Source organism: Cygnus olor, chromosome 1 (genome assembly GCF_009769625.2).
Source record: "Cygnus olor isolate bCygOlo1 chromosome 1, bCygOlo1.pri.v2, whole genome shotgun sequence".
NCBI classification, from domain to species: domain Eukaryota; kingdom Metazoa; phylum Chordata; class Aves; order Anseriformes; family Anatidae; genus Cygnus; species Cygnus olor.
In genome coordinates, this window is record NC_049169.1 from 198,388,772 (window position 1) to 198,412,001 (window position 23,230).

A 23,230-nucleotide genomic window follows, 5' to 3' on the forward strand; every position below is an offset into this window, starting at 1 on the left:
CACATACTTCAGCAGGTGTTATTATGTGCTTAAAACTAAAGCTAAAGCAACACAACAAAAACAAACAAACAAACCAAAACAAACCAACCCTTCCCCTGCCCCCCAAAATGTTATACACCCAAACCAGCATACGCTTTGTCTGAAATGATTATTGTCTTTCATTGGCATAACGTGTTTTGAGATTTCAAATATCTTTTCATTTCTGGAACTGTCAGCTCTGAATCAAGGCAGTGTATTTGATCCAGCTGCTGTATTACTGCCAGAAGAGCTGAAAAGCAGAAGTCCTAACTCCTAGTATGTTACAAAAGTGTTTTCACAAACAGGATGCGTGGGTCTAGTGACAGTGAATCTCCATTTCTCAAACTGTTTTCAGTGATTTCTCAGACTGTGAACTGACTGATGTAGTGGTTTAGCTACTGTACATTTGGTAGTCATCTGAAAGTGTGTGTGTGTGTATATATATACACACACACATAAATATGTATATTTATATATATATGCATATATATATATGGAAGAATGTTTGGTCATCTGGAAGTTTTTTCACAGGAAAATGGCCTGGGCTGTTTGATGCCTGTAGCTCTTGGGCAAAAAAAAAACAACCAAACAAAAAACAAACCCAAACCATGCTCAGTGAATCTGACAGGCTGGGATGTGTTAAACTTGTTGCTCTTAAGTTGTATGGTCTGTCTGTATACACTGTTTCCCAGACTGCACTTACTGTGTGTGGCTAAATGCAAGGCATATACAGTAGGTCTGATATATTTATAGTTGTATTGGATTTATTGTTGATGATCTGCGTGGGATGTGGGTATGTAATTGTAGTCAGGAAATGTGTGAGTCCCTGCAAATCTATGAAAAATGTGGAAGGTTTATTATTTGGTAGCTGTAGCTTACAGAATTACAGATAGTGAATTGATTTATAGTAATTATTTTTTGGCAAGTTAGATCCCACATTAGTCAATTCCTTAAATATACATCAATAGTAATAACGCTGACTACTGATGTAAACCTTTAAGGAGCTGCCTGGAGCGTTGTGCTTGATTGAATCCCTGGTTGTTACCAATGACGTTCTTAACAGCTGTGGACCTTTTTCCTTTGTTTATTCAAGAGCGTGATTCATTCTTACTGTACTTCTAAAACATGAAAATATTGCTCAATATTATTAGATATTAGCATTGCATAGTTTTTGAGTATATTTCTGTATGGTCTGTCTCACTTACTTGATCATAATTTATTTTTCAATGCAAACAAATGGTGCATTTTAGTTCTTTCACTTTGTTACTGATATTTAGAAACCAATGTTCATGTTCAGTATAGTTTGATATACTGTGTGTGTGTCTACGTCACACACAAGACCATTCAAACAACATGTCTGTCTTTACAAATTAAAATGAATGTTAAGGTCCCTCTCGATGGCAGCATGGCCTGCTGATTCACCAAAGGGCCATGCTGCCTTCCAGAGGGACCTTGACAGGCTGGAGAGGTGGGCTGACAAGAATTTCTTGAAGTTCAGCAATGAGAAGTCCAAAGTCTTGCACCTGGGGAGGAACAACCCAGGCACCAGGGCATGCTGGAGAGCAGCTCTGCAGAAAAGGCCCTGGGGGTCCTGGTGGATACCGAGTTGAAGATGAGTCAGCAATGTGCCCTTGCTGCTAAGAAGACTAACTTTGTTTAAGAACCTGGATGCCTTAGGCCAAGTATCACCAGCAGGTCAACAGAGGTGATCCTTCCCCTCTGCTCAGCATCAGTGAAGCTGCACCTGGAGTCCTGTGTCCGGTTCTGGGCCACGCAGTTCAAGAGAGACCTGAACATACTGGAAAGAGTCCAATGGAAGGCTACCAAGATGATTGTGAGACTGGAGCACCTCTCCTCTGAGGAAAGGCTGAGAGAGCTGGAACTGTTCGGCCTAGAGAAGAGAAGGCTCTGTGGGATCTCATCAATGTCTGTAAACACCTGAAGTGAGGCCACAATGAAGACAGAGCTGGGCTCTTTTCAGTGGTGCCCAGTGACAGGACAAGCAGCAGTTGGCACAAACTGGAACACAAGAGGTTCTGTCTAAACATGAGGAAGCACTTTACTGTTCAGGTGACAGCCCTGGCAAAAGTTGTCCAGAGAGGTTGTGGAGTCTCCCCTCCTTAGAGGTTTTCAAAAGCCACCTGAACGTGGTGATGGGTAACCTTCTCTGTCCCTGCCTGAGCAAGGGCTGGATCCAGATTACCTCCAGAGGCCCCATCCAACCTCAACCATTCTGTGGGTGTTTGGATGTAAAACTGAAAATCTAGAGTGTAAGGTATTTATTTCTTATATGCAGAATGATATTAATATGTCTGTGTTTCTCAGGGATATTTTTAATGTGCATAATGTGTACTGTACATGCCTATACTGTAGTTGCATGCACCATAGTGAAGATTTGAAAAAAAAGAAAGAAAAAGATTTTATGTATTTGAACAGCTAGCACTTCATTTAGTGCTGGTAAAGTGGTTTAAGCATGAAATAAAAAAGATGAGCAAAGCAAATCAACACATTTCCACTTAACATAGTTAATATTTCATACAATTCTTGGTCATTGATATAATTAGTAATTTGTTATTACAGCTCAATAAATTACCATCAGAGACTGAACTGCGATTTGTATGCATGTTTGTGACCTCTTGCATATGCAAAGTGAAAAATGTTAGTTTAAAATTCTTTCACTGAGATCTAAGCTAATGAATTTTGCTCCAGCTTGCAGTGGATTAAGAACACTCACATAGTCAGTTGCTGTAGTATAGTTGATGTGTGATAACCAGTTACTCTGTGTCTTAATTACTGGCCTTCTGATACTCATATGGTTGGATTGTTCTGTTAAGGAAAAAGCAAAAAACAACCCAAAACATTTACTAAATTGTCTTTTCTGATTGCAGGCAATCAAGATTCCTTAATCTTGGTTTTTATTTTAGAGACATGATATTAGATTTTATTCTGGAATGTCTTGCAAGTAGCATTTACTTCTGTGAAGTTACCAGAACGTTGCATTATAAACAGAAGCCTTAATGTCTTAGTTTTATCAGATAACTTTATTATGATTGATTCCTGTTATGCAATAAATTAGCCTTAAACAGTTCGGAGGCCATAACTTTTTTTCTTTTCTTGGCTTGAAACGTGCATGACACTAGTATTTCACTGCATTCATCTGAGAACAGCCAGATTGTTTAATGTTATGAATATGGAAGCAAAAGAAATTTAGATTTTTTTTTTGGCAAGTTCAGTTATCTTATGTAGAATCTGACAGGAGAGGAAATAGGCCCTCAGTGTGGTTTCTCTACCACTGTCGTTCTATGTAGAATGGTCTTCCTTCTAGGAATACATAATTTTTGAATAGAGGAATAAATAATCTGTAAGGTACAGTACAAAATGCTGCACCTCAGCTAATACAGTTGGGAGGATTTATTTTTAAAGAGACTTAATTGATTCTGCTGTTAGTAGCAGGGAAGTGGCTAATGTAGAAAGAGTATAGTTGTAAATTTATAATGACTACACAGTGTGGAAAGTTTGGTTGCGTGGTTTCTTTGAACCAAATAATAGACTGTAGGGGAAATATTCTAACACTGATTTTTTTGAAATGAGGGTCACATCAAGCTGTCAGCCATTCACTAGTGGGCTTCTGCAGAGCATTTTAGGGCCAGTTCTTTTCAATGTTTTCATAAATTACTTGGACGCAGGTCATGGTATACTAAGTAAGTTTGTGGATGACGCTAAATTGGTAGGAGCTGTTGACTCTGCTGGAGGTGGAGAGGCCTTGCAGAGAGATCTAGACAAATTAGAGAGCTGGGCAATCACCAACAATACAAAGTTTAAAAAGAGCAAGTGTCAGATTCTGCACCTGGGAAGGGGCAGCCCTACCTATACATACAGACTGGGGAACGAGATGTTGGAGAGCAGCCCTGCAGAAAGGGCTCTGGGGGTTTTAATTGACAGCAAGCTGAACATGAGCCAGCAGTGTGCCCTGGCAGCCAGGAGGGCCAACCGCACCCTGGGGTGCATCAAGCACGGCATTGCTACCTGGGTGAGGGAAGGGATTGTCCTGCTCTGCTCTGCACTGGTGCGGCCTCACCTCAAGTACTGTGTGCAGGTTTGGGTGCCACAGTATAAGAAGGACATAAAACCATTAGAGTGTGTCCAAAGGAGGGCTACAAAGATGGTGAAGGGTCTAAAGGGGGCGATGTATGAGGAGCAGCTGAGGTCCCTTGGTTTGCTCAGCCCAGAGCAGAGCAGGCTGAGGGGAGGCCTCATGGCGGCCTGCAGCTCCCTCACGAGGGGAGCGGAGGGGCAGGCGCTGAGCTCTGCTCTCTGGGGACAGCGACAGGACCCGAGGGAACGGCACGGAGCTGGGACAGGGGAGGGTCAGGCTGGGTGCTAGGAAAGGTTCTGCACCCAGAGGGTGGTCAGGCACTGGGACAGGCTCCCCAGGGACAAGGTCATGGCACCGAGCCTGCTGGCGTTCACGAAGTGTTTGGACTACACTCTCAGACATAGGGTCTGATTTTTTGGGTGGTCCTGCGTGGAGCCAGGAGTTGGACTCGATGATCCTTGTGGGTCCCTTCCAGCTGGGGATATTCTATGGTTCTAACCCTCAGTGGACCTCTTTGAGGACAATGTCCTTCTGTGTATGGGAGAACATTCTCCCGCTGCCTTCCATCTATGCTTTAGCTTCTCTTTGGCTGGTTCCCTGTGCTGGATAAAGCTGCCTGAGAAGTCACAGGGTTGGTATGCAGACCACAGAAGAGAAGAGGGTACCAACCATACATTTTAAATACCGGAGCTGCAAGTAATACATACAATGAATGTGTTCACAGAATGTGTAAAGTTGTTTTTAAAGAACCATGTTTGAGAGCCACTTTCATATTCCACTGGTGAATAGGTCTGTTTTTATAAAGAATGTGAAATTTTTGTGACTGAATTAAAAAGTAGCTTCAGATTGTGCTGCCGATTGGGCCTAAGATGCAGTTAAAACTTTGGGATATACTTTTCAGAAAAGTATAACACTGCAGGCTTCAGAGTTGGATATGTCTGTAGCATTACTGTGTGCATGTGATAACTTTGCATGATGTTTTATCTATACAATCATAGTTATAATTAATATTTTGCTGTGAAATTCCATTTGACTTTCTTCTTTGAGGTATAAAAACAGATCCAAACGTGGAAATGATATTTTAATACAAGCTTTGGGGGTAGGAGGATAAATTAGATTCATAAAGTTTAAACAAGGTGTATAATTTGGCTTCTCTATTGCATATAAATATGCTCAGTTAAGTAAAATCATAGGATTCAGTGCATTCTTTTTTTCTTGTTGAGTGCTGCAGACTGATTAGCCTAGCAGAGAGAAAATGTTACTTAACATTAATTTCAGGTTTGTAATGTAGGGCTTCTGATATTTTAGCCTTTTTCTTGAATACGTCTATTAAAACCACTTTTAAACTTGGATATCAGAGCTTTGCAGTAGGAGGTAGGGTTGTGCTTGTATACCAAAAGACAGGCTCTGGAATCCCATTAAGCACCATCTAACCAGTTCCAGGAGATTTAAAGTGAGAAAACTAAGTGGATTATCATTTAAAAAATGTCAGTATTTGGACTTTGAAAGGCCCGGGGCCTGCTCCTGCAGGGGCTCTCCACGGGCTGCAGCTTGGAGATCTGCTCCATGTGGGACCCCTGGGCTGCAGGGGGACAGCCTGCTCCACCAGGGGCCTCTCCACTGGCCGCAGGGGAACTTGTGCTGTGTGCCTGGAGCACCTCCTGCCCTCCTGCTGCACTCACCTTGGGGGCTGCAGGGCTGCTTCTCTCTCAGCTCTCACCCCTCTCTCCTAGCTGCTGTAGCACAGCAGATTTTCCCTTCCTTCAATCTGCTCTCCCAGAGGCCCACCCAGCGTTGCTCATGGCTCGGCTCTGGCCAGCGGCAGGTCCCTTTTGGCGCTGTCTGGAGCTGGCTCTGATCTGACCTGGGGCAGCTGCTGGGTTCTGCTCACAGAGGCCACCCTCTCTCCCCATGCCAGCCTTGCCACATAAGCCCAATGCACATCTTTATCAAGTTAAATATTCCTTACCTATATCCTGCACCTCATACATATGGAGGAATTTCCTTTTACCCTGCAAAACTATTTGTTTGCCTCCAGCCAGTATCTTGTTCATACTGTAACATTAATACTTCTTACATTTATGGCGTATCTGATTAATAGAAACAGAAGACTCCAGAATATAACTTTTTAGGCAGCTTCCCATACCTGATGCATGCAATATTCAAATGTTTCTTTTCCCTTAGAAAACCCAAGACACCCATGCATTTGCACAAATAAGAAAATAAAGGCATTTAAATATACTGCTTGCTTATCTTAAACATTTCTCAGTCCTTAAGTGATACTGTGACTTTTGAGAAATGGGAAGAGAGGAAGAGTAACAGAGTGCCAAGCCATCGCGTTCCGCTGTGCCAGCTTATGGCAAGCAGATTTAGTGGTGTGATGATACACGACTTCCATGAGACACAAAAGCTCATTCTTCTGTTTGGATGTGACCCTGTCTCAGATGGAAGACTCCTCTGTATTAAGTATGCGTGCAGTAAGGATGGAGAAAGACTTAAACACATAATTAGGCAGCATAAGAACTACTTTCAGGTAGAAGCATTTTCTGTGGCTTATTTTGCCTTTTTTTTTGTCAGATTTTTTCATCCTCCCTGCCCATTCTCCAGTAATTGTTCTGAGCTGCTGCTATTTTGCACTTATTTGTAGTTGTCTTAGCTAAGGTATCTTCCTCCTTTCTAGTACGTTATGAGTGAGGACTGATCTGCAGTGGATTGAATTATCTAACTGGTATTTAATTATGAGTCTTCATTGTATGACTATTCTTTTAAATATAGCTGTGAAGCCACAAAACTGTTAGTAACTTTTCCTGGAGTAAGCAACTAATTAGAATAAATGTTTGCTTTCTTAGTCTTAGGTTTTGGTAGCTTTTGTGTAATTGATGTCATCGTAACTCCACCAGCTGTAATCATTCCCCCCCATCTGAACAGTGTTTTGCATTGCTTTGTATGCTTGCATGTATATATATCAATACATAAAAATGAAGTTCTAGTTTACCTCTTAAATACTTTGCCAATGTATCTACTTTGTAAATTAAATCTATTACATGTCCTGAAACCATTTACATTTATCAGATCAAGCATGATATAAAAAACAGTTAAAAAGAAAAAAGTATGTGATTTTACTATATGGCTTAAAACATGCGGTTTCGTCAAAGTACTTCTAAATTCAGTAATCTTCTTGAATGTTCCGTGAAGAATAGAGTTCCTAAATCCAGAACTTTTTATTAATACATGTGTTGCTGGAATATGAAAGAGCCCTAATCATCCACTGTTGAACACTGTCACGCTTCAGTATTGGCTCTCTTATAAACTTTATGCCTTACAAGTTGCACACTGGGAGAGGAGATTTGTCAAGAGCAGTATAAGAAAATTGTAAGGGAAATAGAAGGCGTGTAAGAGAAAAGTGTCATAATGATGAAGGCATTTGAAGATTATACTAGAAAGCTGAGTGTTGTGTATTCTTAAACTTGTATATGAGCTGTTTTAGTGCTTCACAGAAAAAAACAGCTAAGTAGTTTAGATGTCAAGGTGCTGTGCCATCATTTCAAATGGAGGTGTATGATGGTTTCTGTTCTTCTGAGAAAAAAAAAGGGTCAGTGTCTTCTCTTCCTTCTCCTATTTCAGGTGGATTAATTTTTCACAATAGGATCATTACTCCTTTTGATGATTATAATGTTAAAATGTCAGATGTGAATCACAAAAACCTTTATATTGCTAGGGCTTCTGAGCTTCTGTCCTGTCAGTTTTTAACTGTCTCAGTCCTGAAGCCTGCACAGCTGTTTTCCATGCTCCTTATCCCTTTCTACCTGAAATACTTATTCAAAAAATATAAAGGAGGAGGATTGCTTCATTCTTGTCATTTTAGTGGCAGTTTGTGAAAGAAGAGAAGATTAGCATATATGTTTAAACATTAAACACGTCTGTTACTGAGTTATCCATTAAAAGATTAGTTTTCAGTGGCAGTGACAATTAAATCAATCTGATTATCTGCAGGCTGAATTATCTTGTGCTTGTTATTTTGGGTCTGGTAATAAAAAAAATGTATAGTAGAGATTTCTAATTAGAATTAGACAGTCCCCTGGAGCTTACATCTAAAAAGCAGTCTAATTGTAACCAGGATATTCAAGGCAAGTAATGAGGAGACAGCGTTGTTACTGGGGGGTGGTTCCAGGTACTGCAAGCAGCTTGAGATGAAAGGGGTGATACTTTAAATGATGTGTGATGGTAGATTAGCCAGGTTGTTTCAAAGATTAGCTGATGCTGCTTTGCCAGTAAATTACGGGTAGTTTTGAGTTAATCGTTTGGTGGATTAAGGGGAGATGGATTTCTTCTAAACTTACTTTCCGTTAGATTCAGAAACCAAAGGTTGATGGTTACTGAAGGAATCAAGTATTAAGGTCTAAGGAAGATGATAGTAGCAGCATGTGCCCATGTCTCAGAAATTATAGGAATATCTCACTGAAACAGGTGACAGGAAAAGATGGAAAATTTATCAGCTGAGGAGAGAGGAAAATGATGGAAAAAAAGAATTTTTGAAAATGACCAGGTTTTGGTTTAAAAACTAATTTCGTAGGTGTTTAGAGCTATGACAGAGGACTAGTGTGGACTGGGGGAGAAAGACCGTGAAGGAAACAGACAGAGCATGGAAATCATAAGCAGAGAAAAATCCACTCAAAATAAATCCCCCAAACTCTGAAACTAAACTCTTCTTCTGGATCTCATGGTTCTGTGTTCTGCCTCTGGTGACCTTGCTTGGGAGAGAAGATTATTCACCACAGTTTTCCCTCAGCGTAGTATTTCACATCACTAGGTTGTGCAACGGTAATATATTTGGTGAATTTTTATAGGTCTGAAGAGCGTGGAAGGCATTGGACTAGGCTAATAATGCTGCCTGTTAGAGCAGAGGTGGTTGTTTGAATAGCATAGAGCAGCATCGAAGTCTCGGTGTGAGATACTGAATTAATGCAATGTCTCTCTTGAGAGAATATGTTCCGATGCCAGTATTGGACAGCTAGAGAAAATAGGAGGTGTGTTTGTGTTCTTTCAAAGCCATTCAATCATCTAATTAGGGTTTTAGCTTTTTAAGAAAATAATTTAAAATAATATAAGAATGAAATTAATTTCTGGCTCCCAAAAAAAGGACAAGAAAAGTGTTCAGCTTTGGTGTTCCAAAAGAAAGCGAAAAAACCCTAGAAAGCATTTGCAAAAAGAGCCTTACCTCTATGGCTGTCAGTTAAAATATTAGGCTACATGAAGTCATTGCAACTGGGACTATACAGGCACTGAAGGAAATTCAGAATGAAAAATCTCTCCAGCAGCTGCCCAACAGTGGTATAGAAAGAACAAGCCCTGGCTCATGTCACACCTTCTTGAACTTCTGTCTTTTTTTCTGGACAGGGAGTGGAAGATATTCTACAATAAGCATTATATATATGTGTGTTGTGGTTTAGCCCGGCTGGCAGTCAAACACCACACAGCCGTTCGCTCACCCTCCCCCCTCCCTCTCCGGGATGGGGGAGAGAAACGGGAAAGTGAAGCCTGTGAGTTGAGATAAAGACAGTTTATTAAGACAGGGAAAAGAATAACAACAATAATAATAATAATAATAGTATTAATAGTAATAATGTGTACGAAATAAGTGATGCACAATGCAATTGCTCACCACCCGTTGACCAATGCCCAGCCTATCCCCGAGCAGCCGGCCACCCCTCCACCCCGGCTAGCCACCCCTATATATTGTTCAGCATGACGTCAGATGGTATGGAATACCCCTTTGGCCAGTTTGGGTCAGCTGTCCTGGGTCTGTCCCCTCCCAGCTCCTGCTGCATCCCTAGCCTGCTCGCTAGCAGGACAGAGAGAGGCTGAAAAGTCCTTGGCTTGGTGTAAGCACTGCTCTACAACAATTAAAACATCAGCATGTTATCAGCGCTCTTCTCATTCTAATCCAAAACATAGCACCCTGCCAGCTACTAGGAGGAAAATTCACTCTGTCCTAACTGAAACCAGGACAATGTGAAATGTTATTACTGGTCATAGTTATTTATTAAAATCTGTTGTCTTGGACTGCTCAGTCATGTAAACGTCTTTTTTCTTTTAATGTTCTTTAGAATGGCCATAGCCAGCGTTTGTCATAAATATACAATATTGTGCTATTTAATTGAAGGTGTAGTCAAAAAGTAAGCAGTTTCTTTCTTTCTTGTATTTTTTTATGAGTAGCCTGCCAAAAAATCAGCATGGCTTTTTTTTTGTTTTGTCTGAAAGAAGGCATCATAATGAACAGTCCAGTGGTGCCAGTAAAAGGTCTTAGATTTGAGCTCCCTCTGACAGTGAAGCCACAGGATTTTTTTTTCCTCCATTAGTAGTCTCCTACAGATTGCTTTTGCTGCCCTTCAGAGGGGCAGACAATCCTCAGGAAACCCCCAAGTTTTTCATGCCTGGTATATGTATCTGAGTTCAGTGCCCTCCTGCCAGGAACATAGGAAATGAATGCTGAAGACTCTGGAAATCAAATCTCAGGGCCTGAGAACTTATTAAGAGTCTCCTCATATCTGTAAGCTGAGCAAGGAATTGCCATGAAAGCTCTGCAGGGATGATGGAGCTTGGAATAAGGTCTTACTGTAACAATTTATGCTTATTGGGACTCCTGGAAGCTGTAGAACATGGCAGAACTTAGTCAGAAAATATTTATAAATTGCATTTATAACCATCAGAGTGTATGCACCAAATGAGTATATCTATTACTTGTTCAGGCCCAAATGCTACCCATTGATTCTTTGTTCCAGAATGTTTTGTAGCAAGTCAAGAACGGGAAATTTCCAAATTAAGGGGAAATTACATGGAATTTACATTCTTCAAGGTTCTTAATAAGGTGTTATGTTAAAACAATCTAATCCCAACTGAGGACAGAAAAAAAAGAATCTGTCCGTCCTACCTGGCAGGAAATTTAATACTTGTAGCCATGTGACTGCATACCTTCAGTCTGCGTCTTCATTAAGACACCAAAGGCTCTGTTACACCGATGAAACTCAAGGTGAGAGCAGCAGCACTATTTGCCACTTACTGTGATCTTGTTGCTTGGATTTCCTGCCCTGACTTGAAATTCTGTGTTGGTGACTACAAGGTTATGTTGGAGCTTACTAAACACATTTTTCTGTACTCTATATAATATATGTAAAAGGAATTTCTCCAACAGGCTGCAGGCAGTAATGGTTGCAGTGCCTATTTCCGCACTTTGAAGTGATGGCAAGCCCAGCAAGCTCTCTTGGCTACAGTTCAGGCTCAAAGCACCCATGCTACATTTAGGAAAAGCACTGCTTAGTATGCCTGGCCACACCCGTGTCAGCAAAATGAATACGAGCACCAAGAGCACAGTTCCATATTCTAGGAGTTCATGGACTCAGCTTCCCCTCCAGGGAGAGCTAACTGCTCAGCATCAGCTTGTGTGTTAACCACCTGCATGATAGGTTTGTCTGTGATGGAGACTGACAGTGCAGACCTTCCTCATAAAAACTGGGGAATTACTCTGGGATCCTGAGCATAATCCGTTACAAAACATTAACGGTACTCACATTGCATATGCGTTTTCATCCAGGCACCATAAGTTTCTCTTGTTAGTTTTCCTAACCTATGAATACGGCTTCATATTTTCAAAATGATGCTGTTTTCCAACCGTTTCTTGGTTGGTGCTCTTCAGTAATTGACTGAGCATTTCTATATGGTATATAAAACACTGTGATCTTCCAGGCTGTAAAACATTATTGTAGAGTAGTCTTATTTATTAATAACAACCCCTTAAATTTCAGAAATTAACTTTGAAAGGAAGAAGAAAAACATTCTTATTCTGTACCATGAGGACATAAAATGTAAATGCTCTCCATCTGATTCCAGGTACTGCCATTGGAAAACAGAATGAAGGACACCACGCGGTTCCCACAGGCACTGAACATCGGCATGGGGATAGTTATGACCTTGTATATCTCACTAGCCACCCTGGGGTATCTGCGCTTTGGGGATGAAATCAAAGGCAGCATCACTTTAAACCTGCCACAAGATAAGTGGTAAGTGAGAATGTGACTTTAAAATCCTTAATCTAGAAGGCAAAAAAAAAAAAAAGATTGCATGTGGTGAAGTGTTGTTCAATGCATCTCTGCTTCCCTGCTTACAATTGATAGGTGCTCAGACTTTTAAAATTACACTGTACATACTATCTCTGTGCCTTCTAAGGCTTAACAGTGACCCTAGTCAGCAATTGCTTGCACATTAGAAGGAATTGAGCATGATCAGATCAACGATTGTTGTAGTAGAGGATTCCATCTCCAGCAGGAGCTAGTTCCCAGGGTATAGAAGGATGATACATACAGTTTGCATATACAGTATATTATATTTCTGAAACCAGCTAGTTTTAAAGTGGATATCCTGATATAGTGACCTTTTTTTAGAGGAATGACTGAGTTTAGAAGGTAAACAACTGGAATAGAAGACATCAAAGCTGAATAGGTTCATAGTTTAGACACAAGTTTGTGTATAATGTATTAAAATGGCTTCCTATCAGGAAAATGAAGCTTACACTTGCCAGTGTCTTGGGGTTATAATTTTTATTTAGCTTTTTTTAAAAATGCTATGGGAGCTCCACATGTCATATGCTGAAGTGCTAAGACTTCCATCTGGTTAGCATTTTTTGTTATGTATCCATCTACGGATGCATGCATATGGTAGGTATTAAAGTCACTGTGCTGTTTTAATATTTTTCAGAAGTTTTGTTCAATTGCCTGACTGATTTCAGTGAAAAATACATGAAATGATAATAAAATGTGTCTTGAAAGATTAATTTTTTTTTCTGTTTGCTAGGATTCCCATTAATCATTTGGTTTTTTTTGTTTAGTTGGTTGGGTTTTTGCTTTGTTTTGTTTGAGTTGTTCTGTTTTTTGAGGCGTATTGCTTATAATATATATTCAATTGTGAACTTTAATTCAGCATACATATACATTAAAAAAAAACGGAAGTCTTCAAACACTTACTGCATCGCTTTATGTCTATGTGATGCATCTGAAAGGGAAAATACTTCCATTTATGATATTACATGGTATTATTCATAATTGATAAAATTAGTGAAAAGTTTGTTTTAAATGGTAGCTCTGGATTCCTGTGTCAAAGCCAGAAGCAGCAGGCAGGTCCCTTCGATAGCTCAGCTGGTAGAGCGGAGGACTGTAGAGGCACCACCCGTGGGAATCCTTAGGTCGCTGGTTCGATTCCGGCTCGAAGGAGACACCATCCTTTTAAAGGTTGGACGTGGTGCTTAGGGACATGGTGACATTGGCGGTAGGGGGATGGTTGGACTAGATGATCGTGGAGGTCTTTTCCGACCCTCATGATTCAATGATATGATTCAATGATGATATATGCTGCTAAAAGAGAAGAAGAGGAAGGTAGAATAAAGTCACTCACTGTCTTTCTCTGTTGCATTTTGTTGAGCTCATGCAAACAGGATGAGGTTTATTAGCTGCTGTCTAAATTCAAATATGAATTTTCGAAGAGCTGTTGGCTACGGTGCAGATGTGATGATAAGATGACATTTATCCTGATGCCTTTGTAGACCTAATGCAAAGAAAGAGATAATAAAAGAGATGGAAACTGGTGCTCTATAAGGTGGGGAATTGGCATTATAAGTTAATAACCTCAGAGCACTTGCTCAGAGCACATACGTAGAGATAACAAACAGTCTGTTTTCCTCTCGCCCTGGGTGGTACCCCAGAGCACCACCCAGAATTAGGAGAAGCAGCTCAGTGGTACACCCGTGGATTATGATGCACGATGCCATCTATAGCTTTGCGGTACTGAGGGTCTACTTGAAACAGTATTGCTGAGCAAATACGTGCAATTAGCTGTGCTATCAAAACAAATTTCCAGTCAACCATATGTCAGTATTTTGTTATTTGGTCCTCACATAAAAAGCCAGTAAGTGGCGGGATTGGGCTAAAGAGATGCAAGGAGCAGACAAGTTTTCACAAGAAAGTGATTGTGCAAAAGAGCCTGGGATGTAGCTAAGCAATGAAATTTGGCTTATGTGTTTAATATTCCAGCTGGGCAATCCCTGTTCTACAAATAAGTCTTTCCTGATAAAGAAAAATAAAATTCTGCTGCTGTTTTTTTTTTTTTCATCAAAGAATTGATCAGAAGGCATATACAGGCCCTAGACCAGTTAAGTCCTTAAGTTTAATTTAAACAGAGGACTGCTCCTACTGCAAAAATAATAAAGTCAGAGCCTTGGGATAAGAGACTTGCTCCAGTTCTAATTTAGAAAGTGTGTTGGAGAAGAAACTGTTGGTCAGCATAATGTCTTAATTAGAATATGTTGAAAATTGGTTTTATGAAAAGAGAGTAGTTTTCAGCTCTTTTTTTTTTTTTCCTTAACAACAACAACTTTATAAAAACATTCTATTTTACTACATCAAATATTTTTTATTTCTTGCATCCAGTTATTTATCTGGTTTGGAATACATTTGTAATGGTGTTTCATATCCTTAGAATTATGCAGAAGAACTAGTTTCCAATTTTCACATTAAGAGGTTCAACAAAATCTAAAATGTAGACTTAGGAGAGGCAGACCTTTTTTTAACTTCTTCTGCCACATATAAATGATTTAACATTTTTAAGGGAGCTATCTTTTCCTGATTGGAATATAGTAGCAAATTATCAGTGAAGTTAATTTAATATGAACAAATATTTCCTAATTTGAACAATCTGAATCCTTGTAGAGCTAAAAAATTTGTGTCTTGGAGACACTTGCTTTGAACTACGGTGCTTTAAAGCTTTGAATCCTGTTTTTGAATTTCTATTATTATTATTATTATTGTAAAGTTTTGGGGTGATGTGAAACCTGAGGATTAAAGGCTAACTGGGGTTAGCTGATAAGTTTTTTTTTATTGTTAACTGGCCAATATGCATCCAAGCTTATGGAATCTGGACAGTGAGGCAGGGCTGATAGAAATGTGCCTCTCTGTTTTGTCCCCTGAATTACTGAGCTGCTGAGCAACCAAAAAGAAGTGAATTACAAAAGCAGTGGCTCCTAAATTATCTATAGTGCTTTACATGGGGACTTAATGGTGCAGTAGTTTTTTCAATCCCATTAAATATGCCTTTAGGACTTTATGGAGCTCTGTGCAGTGATGGTCAAATTTTTGATACAAATAGTTCAGGACCTGTTAGCCAAAATACAGTGTATTTTTCTTCTTTCCTCATATATACACTTTTAATTACTTCTGTATTTGTTCAGCTAATTAATTCTTTTTTTCTTGTAAGCAGTCTTTTGGTATTGTCAAAAATCAAAAGAAGACCCGAACTCTCCTGTAGATGTGAGGGGAGAAGCAGAGAAATTGGGGCTGTCAGGGCTATTAAAGCTCAGCTGCATTCCTTGCTCAAAACCATGCCAGTGTACCAAAACCATTACTGTGTTTAGCACATCCGTCAAAATGCTGAATGATGGAGACTGTAACCCCGCAGGTAGTCATCTGTGACAGCATTTCACTGTTCTCTTCTCTTTGAAGGCCATTTCCAACACTGAACTAAGCCTCACTTGCCGCTGTTTAATCATGCTATTATTTCTTTTGTTTGGACATGGAGGACAGCGTGCCGACCTTGTACAGCAATCTTTTAAGTATCCGAAGATCTTTGTTATAACTTCCCTCAGTGTTACCTTTTCTAGACTACACAGTCCTCATCTACAAACTTTCCCAATAGGTCATGTTCTCTAAACCTCTAATTAGTCTCATTATTGTTCTCAAATAACCTACATATTTTTTAAGTGCAGTTTTATCAAACCAGGGCTTACTTAGTGCTGAACACTTCACGTGTGTTTTGGGTATTCTTCCTTACAAACATGAGATATTGTGAATAAGGTAAATATAACAGCAGTGCTGTTTGTTACCCACCCACCATTTCTGAAGGTTTCATTTCAATTTAAGTGTAAAGACTTATACATCTCTTTATGGAATCATAACCTATTTTTTTTTCCAAATATTTTTTCCAGTTTTTGAAGGTCATTCTGAATTTGAAGCCCATCTGTTCATATGCTTGCTGACAGCTGTGTATGGTTACTACCCAGAGATGTGTGATACATATTCTTTATCAGGGCTTTCCGTAATAAAAGCATTGATTTGTAACAACTGCAATGCAGATTTGGGAGGAAGAACATTGCAGTTTTCCACTTCTGATACTGAACCTCATATTATAGCTTAGAATAAGCTCTAATTGCATCAAGGAGATGCAATTACCTTGCTTAGGGCTCACTGTATATGTATAAGCTGTTGTTTGCCATTCCCAGTCAAGTTTATTTTATTAATGCTTGCAAGGCTCCTGATTAGTTATTAGGTTTACAGACAGGTTAGAATACAAGAATAGAAATGTCAAGGTCATAAGGTACCTCAGAAGATTTTTATTTAAAAAAAATAAAATTAAAACATTTACTTTGATCAAACTAATTTTCTTTTCCGTAGTAACATATACTGTCAATCCACTACTGGCATACGTTTGGCACAGCTCGGAACAGTAGAACTTGGTACCCCTTTGTGTTGCTATAAACCCTATGAAATCCTGTGACAGATGATACTCTGATACAAAACAGAGTTTTTTTCCTACATTATTGACTCTCAATATCAGGGCCATTACTTACACTTCCACCAACTCATAATATATGACACAATACTAAGCCAAACTTCCTCAGTGTTATTTCTCTTTTCTGACATGGCACGATAATTTAATAGTGTTCTGTATCTAGTGAGTCTGAAGAGGAGGTTGTAGACAGCAAGAAAATTTCATTTACGGATATTTTCCAGCCTTAGAAGGTATTTTTTCAAATCTTAATAAATAACGTTTCCTGAGATGTCCTCTCCCCAGCGTGAAAATTCTTTTTAGGAACACTCTGTCTACAACTTCCAGTTATTGTACTTGTCGTGTATTTTTTTGATATACACTTTTAGAAAAAAGCCACTGTCATTAACCAAGAATAGCCGTGGGGAGGTAAATTATAGCCACTTTACCAGTGCATTTAGTTGACAACAACTGTGGAGATTTTTTTGGTAAAACTTAGAATGAAGAGAAAAAAATGCATTGAAGAGAAAATGCATATATTTTGTTAGGCCTTAAAGCTTGTTAAATATGATGAGCTTAGATATGAGATAAGGAATCTGGATGTAATTAAAAGTATGAGGGTTTACTTACTTAACTATTAATGAATTCTCAAATTCATACGTTAGAAAATTACTTAAAAGGAAAAAAAAGAGATATTTTTAATGAAGAATTTGCAACTTACCTGAATGTGTGTAAATGTTTTGAACAGGTTGTATCAGTCTGTAAAAATTCTGTACTCCTTTGGGATTTTTGTGACCTATTCGATCCAGTACTACGTTCCTGCAGAGATCCTCATTCCAGCTGTTACCTCCAAAGTGGAGCAGAAGTGGAAGTTACCCTGTGAACTTGTGGTGAGAACACTATTAGTCTGCTCAACCTGTAAGTATGTACAGAATACCCATAAAAAGCTTGCTCTTGTGTGTTGCTGAGGCCTGCTTATTTTGTTACATATTTTGCTGGAGGCTAGCAAATCTGATTTTTTTTTTTCAACGATTCAGTATGTTTTGATTTTCATGAACATGTGAATCTAATGGTGTATTATATTTTAAGTGCAGTTTTCTTAGTAGGTGTGACCAACAATTTGACAACCAAGTATCTTCGAACAACACTCTGCCAATAATAAACTGCCAATGTGAAAATATTTTTTTTAGAATAACTTTTCAAAGAAATACACATGGCCATTTGATGTCAACATTTCTCTATGTGATCTGCAGTACGTGCTACTCACAAAGAAATCCTTTCTCTGCTTTGTCAGCTTCAGGATTAAGCCTACGGTGTGCCACCGTGTGTCCATTAAATATCACTGGCAAATATAGATGTTCGATCAGAGTTCATGGAGGGCCACTTAACTTTCATAGATAGTGCTCTAAAGTAGTTTTGCATCTCTGCCCTCGGTGTCTGTAATTTTTTTTACCCCCTACTCTTCCCATCCTTCCTATTGCATCTGTGCTTCTGTCACATCTAGTCTAAGTACTGGAGACAGCAGTAGTCATCAGCAGTGCTCACTGAATGGTGAGCATGGTCTCATTCATGTCAACCTTCCTGAAGATGATGAACTGAGGAGGAAGTTAGTTCTCTCTTACAGCTCCCATCAAAAGTGCTGAATAACATTTGAAGCTTTTCTCAGAAGTATTATAAAAAATAGTTTCCAGTAACAGTTCATGACTCCACCATTTTTACTAAAACCAGATGCTTACTTCAAAAAGAACCAAAAGCTCCAGTTAATCAAAAAATGCTAAACCTTGTTTTTCAGAGGAGAAAATGTTGATAGAAAAGGCAAATTCAGGTTTTCATTCTGTTCTCTTGGTGAACACTAAGCAGTAGTTAATGTACTGGGCAGCATCTAATAATTCTGTTGTCTAAGGAACCTGAACATCCAGTGAGACCTTCTTAAAGTCAAGCCTGTTGAGAGAAGCTGTTTAATGTTGGTGCAATTTAATTACTGCAATAAGCAAAGGGAAATGCCATTGTTCTAATAACGTGCTGCTCTGAAAACACATCTGCTATGTGAAATACATTAAAAAAAATGTGAAAACTTTCTTCAATCAGGAACTGCGGATTTCCTGAAGCATGATATAGCGTATATCATACTTAGTGTTCATGGTGTGTAGTGGAACTTTTAAGATTTTAAGACTGACGATTGATGAGTAGCTCCTGTAACACTTGAGAGACACCTTGATCAAAATGCTTCAAGCTCCAAAATGTTTTTTAGTGTCTTTCCACCCCAATAAACTCCCTGGTCTTAACTATATCTTGGTGTCCTGTAGCCCTCAACTTCCACTCATTACCTATTGCTCTTTATGTGTCCCTTACAGCTTTCCCTGATAAAGATAGCACAATGTATTTGAAAAGCTAAAATACTTGCAGATCTAAACAGTTGTTTACAGATGTAGGTTTTGAGAGTTTGTAGGTAAAGGATGCTTTCAGAGGTGCAAGCAAAGCATGTGGTGAATAGGTTTAAAAGTACATGTGTCTATTTGACTTGGGGAAAATTATGAATGACTCCATGATATTCAGCCCTAGGTTTTTTGTTTGTTCGTGTTTTTTTTTTTCTTCAAGTTTATTATTGAGCTCTGTTATTAATGGGTAATCTGGGAAGGCGAAACTGGGGAACAATCTTAAAGAAAAGGAAGTAAAAAAAAGAAAATGAATTAACTTTAAAATCTGGAAGAGGACTCTGTGAAAGGTGAGAAGAAATAGAAGCAAATAAGCATGGGGTAATCTTAGGAGCTAGACTTGAAAATGGAGTGATTGTCTTTGGGTATAATTAACTACAGTTGGGTGAATTGGGACAGGAAGAATCCAATAAAGCATGGATGGTGGTGGGTCCCTTTCTCTCAGAAGTATGTAGGCATCTATTCTTTTTCTCTTCTTATTTTTATTTTCAGACAGTTGTCCGTTGTGATTTTTTCAGGTACTTGATTGTTTCATTACAAGGAAGCAGCTAATAGTCTTTCTTTTTTGAAAACAAAATAAATACTTTAAAATGATTAAATATAATGTGGGTGCTGTATCTTTATTTCATTTAAAGAATATGCAGAATTGGACCTAATTTTTGTCAATGAAACTTATCTGCGATGCCATTCTGTAAAATGGACCTGTTACAGTTGTTACTGGGATATCTGAAAGTATTGAATTGTTTACTGCAAGGCACAGAAATGTACCACTGAAAACTTACTCTTACATGTTTAATATTTACCAGCCTGTTGTAGGGTCTGTTGTGTTTATCCTAGCTGGCATTTCATTTTTTACCAAGTGGCTTGTACAGATTCTGTGCAGGCTACTGCCTATAATTCTGTTTCCACCAACAATATTGTGTGTAAGCTCCCATGCTTACACTCCCCTTCTGCTTCCCATCTTTCACTGTATTTCACTTTCATTGAATTCTGGTTTTAAACCAAAACCGATTTAAATAATGCTTCACTTTCACTAAATGCAGAACATGGTTCCTAAAAAGGTTCAGGAAGTGTTTCTTTATTGAAAAAACAAACAAACAAAAAAACCCTTTGAAATTGAATTTTAGAAGAGAATTCAGTGATACATCAGTCTCATGTCGGTGACAGAAGCTGTTGTAATGTCTGGACCACTCAGAGGTTACGCACTGATGAAAGGGACTCTACCTACTTAAAAATATATATGTATATGTATATATATATATCTCAACAGAGAAACTTCAGCTGTGTTACTAATAACACACTAGCCTCTTAAGAGAAGATTTGAAAAATCAGTCAGCCTTTCATTATTGTTAATTTTAGGGGGGAGAGGGGGCTGAATTTCTCAAATAAAAATCAATGAGGTCATGGTTTATTATTGCAGTATATCATAAAATTTGCTAGGGAAAATCATACTCTGAAGGTTTTTTTCTTTGGTCTGGTGAGGTTTGTTAGAAAGGAAGAATTAGACAAATTGCTAGAGAGGCAGTGTGCATCCAAAAAATTTCCTTTTGCTTATGTTTTTTCATTATTTAGTTGATCACTTTGTGACACCTACTACTGCAGGAGGATGGTCACAAACGTGCTGTGTGTTTTTAGATTCATTTTTTCTATTTCCTCTGCTCGTGCTTCACAAAAGAGACCTTATCTGAAGTGTGCAACATACACTTCACCCCTAATATGGCCCATCTGAACCAAACCATCAAGCTTGGGACAGGGAAGGAATGCACCCAGCTGCTGGGAAGAGCATGGCTGGTTGGATGTCGGTCACTCTGGGAGCAGGTCAGTCTTTCCTCCTTGCAAACTGAGCAGCTCCTGATGAACAGTGAGATCACCTTGACTCTCTTTCTAGACAGAATTGGTAATTAAAGCTGTTTAATAGAAGTCTTTTTTTTTTTTTACCATATCAGAAAGGAAGTTATACATTGATTTAAAAACAATGTTAGCTGTAGCTATCTGAAATTTCAGATCTGTTCTTAGAAGCATTTTTGAGACAGACACTATTATTCAAGATAAAAGCAAATACTAAGGAGTATTTTTGCTGGGAGAGTGTCAAAGGCATACTTTTCCTTTGGTTAAAATACTTTCTTTTGCTTTTTGAATGATGACACAGTGAGTGCAAGTGACTTGACAGGCTTTGTTCCCTACTGCTTTTCTCCTTTCTTCCTACTTAGTTTAGTGTGAAAATAGTATCTTTAGAATTGCATGGGTAAAAATGCAAGTCAGATACTCTTGAATTTAAATAATTTAAAGATTTCCACTTCATTTGATATTGAACTCTTCTCTCCATTTCATTTGCAAGAGATGTACATCTCCTCACTTAGATGAGCACCTTGTGCACTGGCAGGCTCTGGATGGATGAGCTGGACTTCAGGTGAAAGTCCTGAGTGGAGTTGGAAACTAGATTTGGTCGCTGTTGAAAGCAGGTGGGCGCTGGTCGTGTGGATAGATAGGCAGAAATATGACTGAAAGCTGGGCTAAGCATCACTGCAGTGGGGTGAAGATAGAAATTGAGAACAAATACAGAGGTAGTGGGATGAGAGCCCACACAGGACTGGAAAGCACTGAGAGCAAATATGAGGGCACAGTGTTGTGTGGATTGCCCTCACCTCATGCCTGGAAGGTCATCATGTGCCTAAGGATCTCCAGAAGCTGCCTGCATTGCAGCCGCTGCCTGGAGACTTGCCAGCTGTTGTCCTTTGGTGAGTCAGTTCAGCTCATCCCTGATAGTTCAGGGACACTTCTTGTAAGACATGAGAGGACAGAAAATCTATCTGATCGTGTTCACATTGTACAACTGCACCCATCTAGTTTCAGGAGGTTCTGTTGCCGTTTCATTTGTATTTTTGCTTGCAGTGTAAATGCTTTTCATTTATTTTTCTGTTTGAAATATTTGCTGGGGTGGAATTTTTATAATGTGAAAGTGTTCCTGGTGATTTTACATCTTTAAAATGCATCATGAAGATAGCGTGGGTCTGTGTTTGCTGTATCTGCTTGGATAAAAGTTGGGCTCCCTGCCCAAATCTTGCCATGGTTTGGCTGAGCTTCTTACTTGATGGGACTGCTGCTACTGGACATTGGGACTGACCATATGAGTGTGAAGTATTTTCGTTTGTTTCTGAAAAATCTGGACTATCCTGGCTGAGTTTTAAAAAGCTCTGTAATTCTTTTTAGTATCTTTACATAGAGCTGTATAAGTTTTGAGACACCAGTTTGTCTGGAGGAACAAGACAAAAACCTTCTACCCAAATGAGTCCTGTGTAGTGAATGGCTTGAAACGAGTTGCTGTTGTATCATGAAAGTATTTTACTCTTCCATTCTTACCTGGTGCTAAAATCATGGAAATTCTGGAAGCGGGCAGTTTGGAGAAGTTTTGTTGAGCCTAACCAGTTCTTTCTCTTGTATTAGTAACTTGAAAATAAGCTGAGCTCACAGATAGGAGACCTTGAGATCATCTGCTTCAACTGCCAAGCATTAGTCAATATTGACGCTAACTAGCATCAAACTTATTAATTTCTTTTGATACCTCTCTGTTGCAATTGTGATTAATAAATTTAGGATAGAGCAAATATACACGTTTTTTGATGAATGTAAATGAAAATTTGTTGCCTAATGTCTAGCAAAGTCTTAATCCTGTGTTACCTTGGAAGAGTATTAAAGATTAAACTGTGCTTGCTGGAGGTGCTGGAAGAATTGCAAGAAAATGAAGTATTGAGAAAACAGTTTTCATCTGGATCATAGTATTACAGAATATCCTTAGTTGGAAGAGACCCACAAGGATCATGGAGTCCAACTCCTGGCTCTACACAGCACCACCCAAAAATCAGACCCTATGTCTCAGAGTGTTGTCCAAATGCTTCTTGAACTCTCTCAGGCTCAGTGCCGTGACCACTGCCCTGGGGAGCCTGTCCCAGTGCCCGACAACCCTCTGGGTGAAGAACCTTTTCCTAACATTGAGCCTGAACCTCCCTTGTTGTAGCTTCATGCTGGTCCCTTGGTCAATGGTGGCAGCAAATCCATGAAGTGAAGGAATAAAATAGAGAAGAAAATTTAAGCAGTA

At 39.1% G+C, this 23,230-nt stretch overlaps 1 protein-coding gene and 1 non-coding gene across 4 annotated transcripts in view; both read left to right on the top strand.

Annotated features, from left to right (window-relative positions):
• The window catches only part of SLC36A4 (solute carrier family 36 member 4), an 85,875-nt gene that overhangs the window by 28,018 nt on the left and 34,627 nt on the right, over positions 1-23,230 (top strand). For all 3 annotated transcript variants that reach the window (XM_040544260.1, XM_040544261.1, XM_040544262.1), the window contains 2 exons: positions 12,002-12,171; positions 17,448-17,617. In XM_040544260.1, the coding sequence (XP_040400194.1) occupies positions 12,002-12,171; positions 17,448-17,617 (340 nt within the window). The remainder of the gene's footprint in view (positions 1-12,001; positions 12,172-17,447; positions 17,618-23,230) is intronic.
• Positions 13,288-13,377, top strand: TRNAY-GUA. The gene is given in 2 exon segments: positions 13,288-13,324; positions 13,342-13,377. It is a non-coding gene; the product is annotated as a tRNA-Tyr (tRNA).